Source organism: Drosophila melanogaster, chromosome 3R (genome assembly GCF_000001215.4).
Source record: "Drosophila melanogaster chromosome 3R".
Lineage (NCBI taxonomy): Eukaryota > Metazoa > Arthropoda > Insecta > Diptera > Drosophilidae > Drosophila > Drosophila melanogaster.
This window is the reverse complement of record NT_033777.3, coordinates 7,831,258-7,846,626: the sequence shown is the minus strand read 5'-3', so window position 1 is coordinate 7,846,626 and position 15,369 is coordinate 7,831,258. Positions and strand designations below refer to the sequence as shown.

At 42.0% G+C, this 15,369-nt stretch overlaps 1 protein-coding gene across 6 annotated transcripts in view; it reads right to left on the bottom strand.

Annotated features, from left to right (window-relative positions):
* The window catches only part of CG34384 (uncharacterized protein), a 41,032-nt gene that overhangs the window by 8,766 nt on the left and 16,897 nt on the right, over positions 1-15,369 (bottom strand). For all 6 annotated transcript variants that reach the window (NM_001260040.2, NM_001260042.1, NM_001104234.4 and 3 more), the window contains 5 exons: positions 9,845-9,925; positions 2,044-2,892; positions 1,345-1,889; positions 329-1,241; positions 127-261 (listed from right to left, as the gene is read on the bottom strand). In NM_001260040.2, the coding sequence (NP_001246969.1) occupies positions 127-261; positions 329-1,241; positions 1,345-1,889; positions 2,044-2,892; positions 9,845-9,925 (2,523 nt within the window). The remainder of the gene's footprint in view (positions 1-126; positions 262-328; positions 1,242-1,344; positions 1,890-2,043; positions 2,893-9,844; positions 9,926-15,369) is intronic.

Here is a 15,369-nt window from a genome sequence, read left to right as displayed (position 1 = left end):
AAATAAATGGCGCTCCGGGTGGGACCCATATTCTTGATTGTTATTTACTTAAAAATTGCAGTGCTTAACCCGATTAAACATTTTAAATAATGTAATTGCATTTTAACAAAGTATACCTATTCTCACCTGAATGATATCACCCACGGTTTGTCCTGCGTCCTGCTTGTCAAATATTTCAGAAGCCACGCTGCACTCCTCATTGCTAATGGCAGAAAGGACATCGCTGGCTTCGCCACCCAGATCATCGGAAGAGGATTGCTCCTGTAAGGATTAGAAAGAATTAGTCGATCATGGTGCGGCGATCACATCTCGACAATGAGACACGTACGGTAGTGGTCTGTGCATCGGTGTCAATGATTGTAATGCTGGCGCTTGAGTAAACATTTTGGGGGTTTGGGGTAACGACAACTCCGGGTACCTGAAGGTTGCATGTATGCACCAGCTTTTCGGCGGGCATGCTGCCCTCCTTCTCCACACATGTATCCTTTTCCTTGTCGATCTCCACGGGTTTGTCCTTCTCCTTGTCCTTTTCCTTGCCTTTGTCCATTTCCCGGGTCATGTAGTAGGTACGCTCGAAAACCTCGTGGGGACGATAGTCGCATAAGGGGTCTACTATAGGTTCGCCAGTGTGAATCGGGACCCTCAGAAAGTCCACTTTGCGCTCGGTTGGCGTATTTTCGCCTGCATCGCTGCATGGTGACAAACGATTACCGGCATCGTCGATATTAGCTCCACCGGTCAGGGACATGCGACTTTTTCGATACACGGTCTCCCCATTGGCGCCCTCCTCGATCTCCTGGATCACTTCCACACCAGAGCTTCTACGACTATCCGCAAATTGTCGCGGAGCCGGCAAATTGATGCTGTTAAAGAAGTTCTCATCAACGGAATCTCGTCGGGTATCAGGCAGAGGGGAAATGCAGGTGAGACGTGAGGTTTCCATGGTGGGAGAAATAATATTAATGGGTGGAATTATCGGTAAGGGGGAGGTGCAGGGCGTTGATTCTCCGGATGCGGTAGGGAGCTTCAGGGCCTCAAACGGTGTGATGGACAACTTTCGCTGGTAGCGTTTAGGACGTCCTGGTTCCGAGTGCTCTACAACATTGTAGATGGCTCGCTTGACGCTATTGGCACGGCACTGGAGAGCCTCTTTCTCGCTAGAGCGAAGGGATCGACTATTTCTGCGCTCCTTTGTATTAATTTGATCCTTTTCCGTCTTTTCGATTGATATGTTTGGATTGCTGGTAGTGAGGGGTTATAGATAATAATGTCCAATTATAAATTGATATTAAATTTGATTGAATATTGAGTTGATTTTTGATTAAAATTCGTATAGTTACTTACAGCAGGTAGGCGTTGGATCCTGGTGTCACCGGAATACTTCTCGCAATAAGGCTCCTGATGGTGGCTATCAAATCGTCGCCACTGTGGGCACCGATTTCCTCCTCCTGCAGAGCATCCAGCAGCATGTTAAGCTTCTGCCTGAGAATGTCACACTTCACGGCCAGCTGTTCGTCATCCTTGTGGTGTTCCGAGATCCGGCACACCAAGTCGTCAACGGTGTCGCAGAGATTCCTCGTGGAGCGGATCAGGGTCTGGGTGTCATTGGTTTCCACTATGAAGCGCAGGTGATGGTTGGCCGATGTCACCATGCCAGTGAGCATCGCTTCCTGCTCAGTGCTGATGGACATCTTGGGTGTTTTGGGCACGGGAATAGCCTTTTCGAAGACCATGATGCTCCAGCGATCCAACATCTTGGTGCTGGCCGACTCGTACCGCTCTAGAATCTGCGGCAGGTGGGTGTCGTCGTCGCAGCTGGAGCCCCAACCCAAAACCCTGGCCAGATCGTTGCCCGTCCCTAAAGGCATCACGGCCACCTGACATTGTTTCTGTTCGTTTAGAGAAGAAAATAATATTTTATAAAATACATATGTAAAATTAATCCAGTCTGTGACTTGCTATTTTGTAAAATGTGTCTTTACTAATACTTTTCCAAGAGGGAGAGGCAGTGTATAGTGTATTTTTATACATATAAAAACTTACATGCATGTTAAAGCGATCGATCTCGCTAAGAACCCAGCCTACGGATCCGTCACCGGAGCACACCAGGATTCGAAACATCTCGAAGTGTCGGAAGAGCCGTAATCCTAGACTCGGACCAGTAGAGATTAGATCAAAGACTTGTGCAGGATTCAATAGCTGCTTAAAGCGCCGCAGGAACTTCACTCCTTGATTGTCTCCAGACTTGGAGTTCACGAAGACCAGCAGGGGCGAAAAGTTGCCCTTGGGACTGGCCACATCCCAGGCGTCATCGGTGCTGATGGAGTGGACGCTGGTTGGAGGAACCACAGACAACTTGGCAGGTCCGATTGGACAGGCCACAGCCATTTGGGGACGACAGGCCACATGGACGGTGGCCCGACACCACAGGCACCGCCAATCCTGGAGTCTTAGCACGGACCCGCAGGTCTTTTTGCAGACGGCACACATGGAGGACACCGGCAGGTTGCCCTCCATCCACTGATGCGGCATTATGATGCCGTCCGCCTGCTCGATGATGTCCTTGCCCACACTAGCTAGCGTTGTCCACTTGCAGTTGGCTATCGACTTGGCCGCACACCGCTTGTGCACCTTGCACTTGCACACCTCGCAGCTGAGTCCGTGGGAAGTGACGCCGGAGAGGGCGTCCCTGCACACATTGCAGTAGGTGGGGCGGGCGTGGGAGGTGGCGTACCAGTGGTGGTGGTTGGACAGGATGTCGTGCTGCTCGATAAGAAAGCTGTCACCACGAGGCCTCTGCGGCGCCGTCGCCGTTTTAAGGCTGCCCAGCCAATCCTCCATTTCGCGGCGGGACTCGGCGCAGAGCACCAGCGAACGAGTGGGTGTGATTATCTGTGGGTAATAAAAAAAATTGAGGTTAATATTTAATGCGTTGTGTCCTGGGCAATAGGGATATGGCAAGAAAAGTGTACTCGTCATCAAAATAAAATTACATTATTATTATTATTAAACAATGCATACTGTTAGTAACATTTTATATTCACTTGAAATTATTAAAATATTTTATTATTATTCCTTTTTAAATTTTAAATATCCCATTCCAGTTTCAGTCAACTTAATGGAAAATTTGAAATATGAAAAGTAGATCATTTCATTTGATTGTATTTAGTAAAATATTTTTTTCGAAATAAGGCAAATCTTTGTAGGATATGCTAATGAAATTTACAAGGAATATAAAACCCAAGTGAAAAGCATTCACAAAAAACTTGTTTATTATAGTTGGTAATTTTTTGCCAAAGTAATTTCGCATTATGAACCCACATTCGCTGGAACAAGGTTACCTACCGCGGTCAGCTTATTAGTTGTGTAATCAAATGGGGGTTTATTATGTATTTTGGTGGGCTCATTAATATGCTAATGCTGCTCATGTTAATGATAATACGCGAACAAATGGACCAGCCAAAGGCTTGAGGTCATGTGCCAAGCCCGTAAGTAGGACAAACCGCCGTATAAGCTCGTCCAAGTGGCTCACGCATAGACATCCCATAGACATAGACCACCCATAGCCACACGGCGACCACACACCCTCCCACAAAACAAATATAACCGACCTTCAAAGTTACCTTAGCGGATTATGATTCTAATGCTTCGTTGTTCCGGTAGCCTTGCCTAATTTATGGGGAACATGTTCTTCTAAAATATTTTATGTTCGCTTTTTCCAGTTTTTTCCCTCTATGACTTAACGAATTTTGTATGCAAGGTGATGTTATGACTTTGTTTTTTTTTTACCATTAATTTTAATGCCCGAGCTTAATAAGACTTTCTAATTAACTTTCTGCACCCAAAAGGGTGCCGGATGAGTACAATAAATCAAGCATACCATGTCAGCCGGGTTATGCAAGTGCAGATGACTTAGTTGGAGGACGTTGACAATGACCAGTTGACAAGCCAATGTCATTGGTTGAAACGACCTCTGAACTGTAAATGGAAGTGATGGTGTAAGTTATAGCGTTGATGTCATAAGTCTCACAATGTGCGCTTTGTTGTGACAGCTAAGTGAACTCTTGCCACAGGATAGACAAAATCAGGCAGTAAGGGGTAGACCATGGCCACCCGAAAAAACGAGCCTCACTAATTGCATTCCAAACGCATTAACTCCGTAACGATTCTCGTCGGACCTGAATTTTCAATCAAAGGGATCAGCCCTGTCCTGTTTGCATACTCGATGTTGCAATTAATGTGTAACCGCAACCGCAAACGCAACCGCAAAGTCATTATCGCCATCCATCCTGGCACTCCTTTCTAGCCTGGCTACTGGGTTCGTGGCTCTTCCTGTTTTCAATTAGTATAATGTGCAAGGTTAACTGATTCCCAATGCACGTGCCATTCGATGTGGGTGGTGATGGAGGTGGGGGGCTTCTCGACTCGACGTTTGAAACATGAATGTGCTTTTAAGAGTAAATCCGGGCCAGAACGGTTCGGTTTGGGAAACTGAAACTGAAGTGCAACTTTTGTCAGCGACATTTGGGTATTTCATTGTTAATTCTTGTTTTAATTCAGTTTGGATGGGGACTTAATTAGATTGTCCAGGAATTTTATTATCTCTGACCTTATCTCGCTGCACTTTATTTTATTTCCTCTGAAAACGCAATTTTAAGTAAGTCGGTTAGTGTTCTGAAAATTGCAAGCTCAAGCTGTATCGGAAGTTCTTTAAAAATAGTGAAAAGTTTTGTATGTAAATTTTGTAAATATGTCATTGAGAAAATTACATCACCGCCGTTATCAAGCTTGTTTGCAGGATATTTGCGCTTAGCTTCAATTTTCACTCTTAATCACCATTTCAAATTTCATTGGTCAAAGTGACCAGACACTTTTTACAACCCACGGACACCTCTGGGCGTCCACCAATCAGCGGAGAAAACCAATCTGTTTGCCAGGACTAGTTCTTTGTTTACCCGTTCGCGGTGTTGCATGGCGATTTTCGCTGTTCCAGCACGGCGGGTTTCCACTTGCAAAAAAATAAAACCGTAAAACCGGGACACATCAGTATAAAACAGCAGAGAAAGACGTCGCTGGCCATTCTGCTCGGCAGTGAAAGCGCAATATGCGGGAATTGGCGACGAAATGCAGGATCCTCTCGTCATGTCCTTTTGCCCTCCTGCGGACGATGGAATATTCCAGCAAGGAATACCGCAAGTTTTTGCCATATTTCATAACAATCGATAAAGGCATCTATGACCCTTGATGTGCAAAGTAATGGCCAATCAAGCTTGCAAACTTTGATTAGTGATGCGAATCTAGTTAGTTCTCTGCAAAATCAATAATCTGTACTTAAAAACTGATTTAATAATAACTTTTAAGTGGTACTGACTTTAGTTATAAACATGTGCAAAAACAATTATCAGTGTTTGAAATAAATCCATTCTAATTCCTAAGTCGCATAAAAAACGTATGTGGTAATACTGCTAAATTTTTTGATTACCTTAAAATAGTCTTGTACGTTAGGAAATCACGTATTATATTTCTTTGTCTATACTTTATTTTGGAAATCCAATTTTCTGAAATAATTTTCAATTACCACTGTGCCGCTCCCACTTGAGCCGCCATATGACAGAATTCATGCCGCGATATACCGAAGTGACGCCAAAATATTCATAACAAGGAGCCACAAGGAGCAGGAGTAGAAGCAAACGCCAAATTACGCATACGCCGCGTTATCCCCCAGCGAGCACATCAAAACCGTTTGGCTTTCTCCACCCGGCTCACAGTGAAAATCCTTGTTTCTGTTCCTTATTTAGAAAAAGAGACGAAAAACAAACTGGCCGTTTTTACATAACCATACAAAATGAGAGCGAGAACTTTTAAAATTACTTTTGTAATATTAACAGCCTCCCTTCGGTCATTTGGCTGAATTGTGAAGTTCCAAATTCGGCTTCCGCTCTACTTTTCTCGAAATGAATTCGAAAGTTTTGCTTTTAAGGATTCTTTAAGGCATTAAATATTTATCACTTCTGCGCATATATACTTTATTTAGACTGTAAGTAAATCTATACTTTGGAACGATATTCGCAAGACAAAGTATAAATGTTTTTAAGGGTATAATGGAAACACCGTGAGATATTTTCCATGGTTGCATCAAAGTTAAATTTTTATTCGAGTTTTCCTGGAAAAGAGAATGAAGAAAACAAAGTCTAGTTAAGCCATTAACACATTGGGTTCATCTCTGGTAAATTATATACTTTTCTCCTACAAAGTTCAAGGGCAAGAAAGAGATTTTAGCCTGCTGGATGCCTTGGAATTACCTGAAACAAAGCCATAACAAAGCAAATGCGAAAATTATACATTTTTCAACTTGCCGGATCCCTCAGGGGAAAAACTAATTATCCAGAGCTCTGTGTTTTTCTTGAAAACCAATGTGCTTTAATATTGTAATATTTGCTTTAGCGTGAACAATAAACAAGCGAGGAACGCCTTGCTAAGTAATAAACTTGAATTCATTATTGTATTAAAGTGGAAATTATGAAATGAATATACAAAGACTGAAAGGCTCCTTTATATCATTGAGTTGGCAGTTTCCACGGAATCCATCTGCAAATGTTAATTAATCAAGAAGATTGACTTTATGGTGAGTGCACTAATTATTTACGCATTGCCACATGACATTTAACATCTCTTGACCTTACGGCTCTAAATTGGGATAACGAAACTTCTGATTGGGGTCTGGAATCAGCACTAAATCTGAGCAAACAATTAAACAATTGCGGGTCTTTCTGACGTTGACATTTGCTTAAGAACAACAAAAAGCCAGTGGGGGAAATGCCTTAATTATGAAAATATTTGACGTTGGGGAATAACTTTGTAGACTGCTGTTGTTCTTGGAAATCAATTAAGTTTTGCTAAAAGCGACGAAGAAATTGCTTATTTTTCAAAATATATTCTGGGAGGCCAAGCTGCTCTGATGACTGGCAGTTTACTTTGCTCAATTTGCATGGGAGAACGGCAGTCGATCGAATTGCGCATTACGTATACGCCGCGTGGTGTGGTGCGAAATTAACAGAAGTCGAGCTTCATCTTGCATAATTGATGCCGCTGCTGCTTCCTCGCTTCCGAACGATGTGTGTGGTGAAGACAATCAATCAGCTTGATTGCTATTACAAATTCCCAGAAAGTTTGCTCATCGAAGGGAGGTTGGCGGGGGAATACTTGAAAATTGCCCTCGATAAGTGAAGTACGCAAATTGTGGCTGTCACGCTTGATTGGCCTTTGTTTTAGTCGATTGTCGGTTAGCTTGAGGTCCTTCATAATAAGCCAGTGTTTGGTGTTAATTAGTAGTCCAGTGGATGACTTACAAGTGCACTTAGGCACCACTAATCAGTTCATGAGATTATCTTAGATTTTAATACCCAGTAATGGAAAACTTTGAGAAAAGTCGTAGAAATATAAATTCTTTGGAATCGACACACATTAATGCGGCATCCAAACAAAAGCGGATAAATATATATCTGGTCCTATTTCGTTTGCCTAAACAATTCCCAAATTGATGTTTGAAACGGCAAAAGTTATTTGCAAAGACGGAAACTGAGAGAATAAGAGCCGGTTAAGTGAAGCGAAAATGAAAGTGTTTGGGAACACTAAAGGTTATGCGACTCTTATAAGTGATAAGAAAACTGTCGTTGTTCACCAGCCAGTCACCACACCGAGTACTTACATCGACAATCGGTTTGAGCCACAAAACACTCTGCGTCGGGAATTGGCCCACAATGCGCTTACCACTTACTGCACAAAGTCCTAGTAAACCTTTATGTCATTGTTTATTTGTAACTGAAAAGTTTCGAGGCACGTGGCCACAAGTAAGATGTCGCTTACGTGCCTAAGAAGCCCGTCGCCAGTTTGGAAGGAATAAGACTTTAACAGCTATCAAAGCTTCAACGAGGAGAACGTTAGAGTTAAGTTATTCGACTATCAGATACTCAGAAGGAAAGTATAAGTTTTAAAACTTTTGTGGTGCGTCAATGAAAATTGGCAAGAATACTAATAAAAAAAAAAACAAAAATATGTGTTTACACGGATGGACAGGGCTAGATCGACTCGGCTACTGATTCTCAAGAATCAAGATTAAATATACTTTGTAAATTCGGAATGGCAGGATGCATACTTTTTAATGAATCTAGTATACCCTTTATGTATTCTACGAGGTACGAACAGGTATGAAAAGGGAGTCGTAACATTTAAGGAGTCACGTTCTCAGGAATGGAACTCGCTTTTCAGTAATTTCAGAAGCATTTATATATTTAGCCTCGTTAACAGACTATTAGGTACGTATATGCGATCAAAACCGATTAGAATAGTTATGTCCAGTTATTAATCAGATAAATTCTTTTTTTATAAATAGGGTAAATTTTTTTGTTTCCTAAATGTATATTTTGAGCAAAACTGATTTCAATAGTGTGTGTAGATTTACGAATGAAAGGACACTGCCGAACATTTCTTGTTCGCACTTTTGTGCATCAAGATTGATGGAAAACTTTTCATGGCGCTTTCACGGGAAATTGGTTTTTCCGCGAATGTATTTTCCTATCCGTATTTTTATTGAATGTTCCGCTCATTGGCTTATTTGCTGTTATATTTTCGTGACACTGACGACTGCAACGAGTGAACGCTTTTGTTTGCGGTTTATGGCTGACATTGTTGACAGCCACTAGCCGTACCCTGAGTGCATTGCTTTTGGCAGGACTCTCGACCTGTGGACTGTCGTAGCACATAGCAAATTGAATTTGCTTTGTATTTGGCTAAACAAAGAAAAAATCACTTCAGCTATTCCCTCGACAAAAAAGTTTCGTTATTTAAAAACAAAGGGCTTTGCGCTAGCTTAAACGTTTGACTAGCTTTAAGAGGATTCACCATAAAATGGATTTCTTCCTTTTCCTTTTAGATAACACCTTAAGCATATATTTGCTCAAGGGTGATTTGGAATCACGCCAACCGTCGTGGAAACTCAACTGACAAAAGACAATAAAAACGATGATGGGTACCGCCCTCGCTAATAACATTTTCGCAAAAGTGAAGAGGGAAAAGCCTTTTGGCAATTTCCACTGTTAGGGCTCCCTTATTCGCTCGTCTGGCAATTTTTTTATTTATATCATAAGAAAGTATAAAGTATGTGTATATGGGGATTTTTATTATTTGCAAGGCGCACGGAATTGAGCAACAAGCTGGGCCCAAGCATACTGCTTTCCGAGGATTTCCCGTAAACGTTCTAATTTCCCGCATCAAATGTTGCGCATTCGTGTATGAAGAGAAACCGAAAATTTACATATATCTGTAGGAAAGTATATATATGTATATATATATATATATATCGGATTTCCAACTGGCAGGAGGTCACCTACTTATGCTTATTCAGCGTGCAGACCGCGTTGAATGTTTACGTTTTGCTTCGGTTTCTTTTGTTTTCCGTTTGACTTTTGCTTTGTGGCTCGACTTTTCCCTTTTTTTGGTATAAAGAAATAAAAGAAATCGAAATTGTGTATGTAACCAGTCAGATACACCAGTCAATAGCAAAAAGGATATCAAAGCCAAGACGAGAAGCCCTTTCGTTTCCTATTTACTTTACCACACCTCGAGGAAATGTTCTGGGTTCTCACCTTATTATCAAAAGTTAGTCAAATTAAAAGGCAGTTAATTGTGGGAAACAGAGGGGTAGCAGCCAAATGGGTGAACTAATTAGCGAAAAGCAACCCTGGCAAATGAAATACTCAGCCCAACAAAGTGCGAAACCTGAGCTCGAAGGGCAAACTTTTCACATTACATTTTGATGGTCCTGCATTGTTTAGTTATGACTTACCTGAAAGCTATGATTTACGTTCTTGATGCCGCACTCGAAGTAACACAAGTCCGATAGGTCGATATCGTCGAAAACATCGCACTGCAAGGGAAAATATTTAAGAAAAGATTTAGAATCCAGTTCTTGGAAAGGATAAAATGAGTATGCAAATTGCAACCCTCTCCAGCTACATAACATTTTTTTAATTTTGTGGCAGAAATTCCTTTGGCGGCCTGCATCTTCCTTGGCCTTTCCAAGCAATGGAATGAGTTGGCTCTGAGCCAGGTCAAAAGGAAAAAAAAAAAAAAAACAAATGTATATATGTATATTTACGTATATGGTACATTTCGCCTTGTCTTTGGCCCTAATGGAATGTTTTAAGCTGGCCGGCGGCTATTTTGCTGTGACTCAAACCCTCGACCGGCCTTCCGACTTGTCTGGCCCGCAGGTCCTTTAGGAAATTGAAATGTTTCACACACACAGGCCGGCAAATAAATGGATATTTACCAGCCAACAAAGGCCAGACCAAAGAAATAATATAAATGTGACAATGGAGGGCATCGTGTCCATACGAAGTGAGACCCGAAATCAAGGTGTCCTACTCTGAAACCCGAGCCCCACAAACATGAACCTAAGCTCAATCCCAAACCCAATCCCAATCTGAAGTTCCACGACCATCGAAACGCCAAGGTTTGTGTTTTCAAGTAGTTTTTGAGCATGCCCAAAATTGGTTTTCTTTTGACTCGAGTGGATCAGAAAGTTGGATTTTTGTTTGCGTCCCAAGGTAACTGTGTAGTCTGCTAGGTGGGCAAACATGTTGTATTATTTTTCTATTTTGTTTTATTTGCCTCGATTCCCACAGCAATTAATATTTGATTATTGGCCTGTGCACCGTCCTCTGCGAACTTAAAGTTATCTAAAATCAATTTATATTGCGTGCTGATCTGGTTGCTCCACCTCCTCTGATTGCACCAACAATGTTTCCGTTTCTCACAGAGGGTCACAGCTTCACCTAAATGCTCGCTTTTCTATACACAGCCTTGGCATAATTTATTCATGTGGCGCAAACTTCCTTGACTTTCAGAGTTCCGTTTTGAGGAGCTGTGTCAGTGGCAGGTTGTGAGCTCTTATTGAAGTCTTAAGTCTTATTATGACGCCCAAGTACTGTAGCTTACAAAACCAATACCTATATACCAATACCAGTACTGTTGAATTGCGAACGGAGCCACCGCATTGATTTTCGTGTCTTTCTGGCGAAAGTGCGACGAAGCGAACGGTTTGCCAGTGTGTAATTATAATAAGTTGTTTTGGCACATAATTGATTGAAAACACGGCCATCACTCAAAACCAAGTGGATATGTATGATGGAGCGGCTTAATCCGCCAGAGTGAGCATTACAATAATTAAACGTACACACAGGCAGTTCGAAGTCCCCGCAGATACACTGGGGGAGGGCATTCGGGAAATACGTGAGCTTGGGCTGCGTGGAAAGCACAAGAGATTTTCGAGTACCCACACTTAAGGAAGGAATCTCCTACCGAATCCATAGTCCTCGGTGAATTCAGCCTGCGAAGGGTGAGCTGAAATCGGTGGAAAGCAGAGAGAGCTTCAAGTGCTTTTCCCAGCCAACGTTTTTAACTTTAATTTGTGCTCGAGCCTCACATTCTCTACAGAATTCTACATTTTCACTGAGTTTGTTAAAATGCCTGGACTTTCCTAATTTAATCAAGACCAAAAAGTGAGTAGTCCCAATAGTTCGTTAAATATTTAATCACAGTTGGCTTTAGCAGGCCTTGTTGCTTAATTTTATTTTTAAACAAAAAATAATATACCAAGAGCACCCCGAATTGCGTATAAATTCCATGATTTATTTATTTTTATTCCATCGCTTTTCCTTGCTTGAGGCTAAATGAGCGCGTTTGTGAGAGTGCTTGGGTTTTCCTGTTTTGCGCGCGTTTCCGCACTTGTTAAATTAAGTGAGCACAGACATTTTCCGCTCGAATGGATATCGCAAATCTTAAGCAGAATGGAAAAGCAGAAGCCCTGGCGCGGATCTCATTAAAAATGAGGCGAATAATATGTTGTACGTATTTGCTTATGCTTGTGTGTTTGATTTATATTTTAATACAGCGGGCGATGAGAATCGATAATAAAATAATTATGAGCGCAGGGAAGGGATGCTAAATTTTTGAATTTGATTTATTTCGATGTGTCTGAGGCACACGGCACGTTTGGGAATTGCCTTTTCGACAATCTCCCCACTCGTTTACCAGTTTGTCGCTTCCTCTGGGGTCAATCACAGACACATTAAGGCAAATTGCTAATTTTCTGTGTTATCAGCTCCAGTCCCCAGGCATTAACCCAACTTTGATTGCATTATGCCGAGATTTCTTTCTGCCTCGAGACTGAAGGAAAAACGGCCTCGAATAATCATTAATTTGCGCACTTTCGAGGGTCCGGGGACCAGGTCCTTGCACACCTGGCGCACGAACATACTTTCCTCTGGCCTTTTATTTATTTTATTTTATTTTATTTTTTTGTGGCCGGTACAACTTGCAGAAAAGTTTCGGGACCATTCATATCAATTTCTTTGCATTACTTCTGAACCATTTCGTCTTTTTTCCTAAGCTCTCCCGTTTTCTGCAGGCCAAATCACTTAATGGGAAAAAAGAGCTGGCAGTCATTAGAATTTAGTGTGCTCGAATCGGAAAAGTGCTGAGTTGGGTTGGGCGATGAGACCCTAAGTCCACTAATTGAGCCCCATTCGGCAAGAGATTCTCTTTAAGAAAGTTCAAGGCAAATCAAAGCAATCTTATCAGTGCAGAAACTTAAAGAAAGCAATCCTGGTGGCACATCAATACCGGATTGATGCCTTTGCAGCGCTCAACTTTCGCATCGCAAGTGCCAAGAAGTTCCTGACGACAAAGTTGTTCCTTTTAAATGTCACTTGTCGAACTTTTGTTCGCAGTTGCATTCCAACTATTTGCAAAGTGGGGGTGAGCGACACACAAACATTAAAGACTTTAGCCGCTGACTTTTTTAAATCCTCTTATGCAAAGGATACTTCTGCCACTGCTAAGAAAACAAAACAAGCCCAAGGATATACAGCATACAGGATGGGGCCCGTTTACCTTTGTGCGTTAATGGTGCGAACCAGTTTTGGGTCTAATTATTATTAAATAGCTTTGGCTGCCCGGGTACAAATTACGCTTGGTGGATTCGTCGGGGTTGGGGCTTTGCCAAATATTTCTGGGCGAGTAATCTTCGTGGGCGTTCCGGGGCGTGGCACGTAGGTGTCTGCGTGGGCGTGCCACGTTTCATTTGGCGTGTCAAAGTGGCGCAGCTTGAAATTTTGACATTTTAATGGCATAACTTGCCCGCCACTCCCCCGAGGAACCAGCAGCTCAACTTTCTACGCCCCACTTCGAACACTCCCTCCTAGTTATTAATGTGCCACAACATTGTCCGTCGCCCGCTGTGCTCCACCAATCCATACTGGGAGCCACATTTAAATACTGGCAAAGTATTTATGGCTCGAAGACCCTGGAACGTGCACAGAAAAAAAAATGATGCCCCAGGTGATCATTTGTACCTATAGGAATTGTGAAGACTCTAGTTTGTTCTTAGAAATTTTCAATTGATTATTAAAGTAATTATATTGCTAATTGGAATCAGCGCGCAACACATACTTAAAGTGCAAATGAGGTCCTTATTATTTAGCTTCCAAATAACTTTAAAACTTACTGCCGCTGTGGTTTGTTTTGGTTATTCTCTATTTGCATCCTCTTATTTCTATTGACTTATATGTTATGTTTCTAAATGCAGAAATACATTTTCCCCCGCAGAACGATTCTAATCTATTTGATACCACCTCAACGCCCTGATTTCTGGTCGAACTGAGCATTCTGGATTTGCAATTACAGAGTTTGCTATTTGGCCTTCGGTGTTTAGCAGTATCGATTGTTCCGGGCCAGTCAGCCAGTCAGCCAGCCAGTCAGCCACCCAGCCACCCAGCCAGTTAGCCAGGCAAGCCCGCATTAGCCACACTGGCAATTACATGTGACCCACTCATTGCGAAATGAACATTTTACCCCTGCATGCGTTTTGGGGGAAGGAACAAAAGCCCGCAATTAGAGCGATTTAGAAAGGGGCGAAGGAGACGGCAAAGGAGGAGCCTACTGGCCTACTTGGAGGCTCGGTGTAATTTGTCATGTCCCTGCAACGGGATAACAACTGTGACCCGACTGTGACACTCGGGGAAGCGGCAGATGTCGGTGGGATGAGGCTGCGGAGCCGACAAGCTGGCTGACAATAATTGTGATTAATAGCGTTGGGGCGTCAGCGAATATTTTTCAGGCCATTTCGATGCTATGTGTGGCATTGAGAGCAAATGCAGTATTAATGGCAGGCGCACACGTTAAGTATACGCCCCGAATAACCCATTGTGACAGCGTAATGCTGATGAGTACATATATTGCAATAAAGGTTTGGGCGCGAATTAAGATTTATGGGATTATTCCAACCGCAAGAGTGCCATGCATCAGATAAATAAGCTTATTTTTTGCCATTTTGATGCTCTTGTCTATTGGATCCAGATTTCACACGCCATGATGTGCATAAAAATGCGCATTAATAATTATTAGGTGCAAAAAAATGCAGCTTCTCCTTGTGGCACATTAAATCACAGCTTAAGGATCTCATATGCATTTTGATTGCTTTCTGTTTGCATATGTTAAAAAAAATAATGCATTTCAAGAGAAAATTCTGTTGGAGATGATTCAATTTTGCATAAGGGGCAGTTACCGAAAGAGCTTCCTTAAAAGGTTGATGCATAGAAGATTTTATTAGGATTATTAGAAAATTGTTCACATTTCGTATACTTTCATTAATTTGGACCAAGTTGCCTTGTAATAAAGAAATCAATTAATTTGCGCAACCATTAAAATATTCGCATTTCTGTTTATTTTTGCTTTCGGCAGCAAACTTTTGTTGATTTTATTAATGACATCTGCATATGCTATATATTTCCCTCTTGTGAACGTTATTGGCGTACAACATATCCAACAGAATGTTGAAAACGAGCCGCTGTGCCGTGATTTATGCAACATAATTTATGAGTCTCGTTTTATGTTAAAAAAAAAAGGAAGCGGAAAGCAGGAGGCTAAGAGCGATGTGGAAATTCAACATTTTTCTGGGCCGCGTGGTCTGGGTTTGGTCTGCGAATCGGCGGGAAACTCACATGACCTCGTTTCGGGCTTGATAAAATGATATTTCCCATTTCGAAAGAACACACAGACCCGCTTTCAGCAGTTTGATAAAAACCAAAAACGTTTCCGTCCCAGAAAGGGCGGAGGTCCAAATCCAACTGCCCGGCAACAGCTCCGGCGATTATCTGCCGGACTTTGCACAAAATTCGTATCCTGGCCCGCAGTTTCAGCTTAATAAATGTGCATTAATTTGGACAAAAAGGTTAACTTTTCGTTGCTGGCTATGCCAAGATTGCACATTATAAATTAAACATTTATGATGGCAGTTTTTCCTTGTTG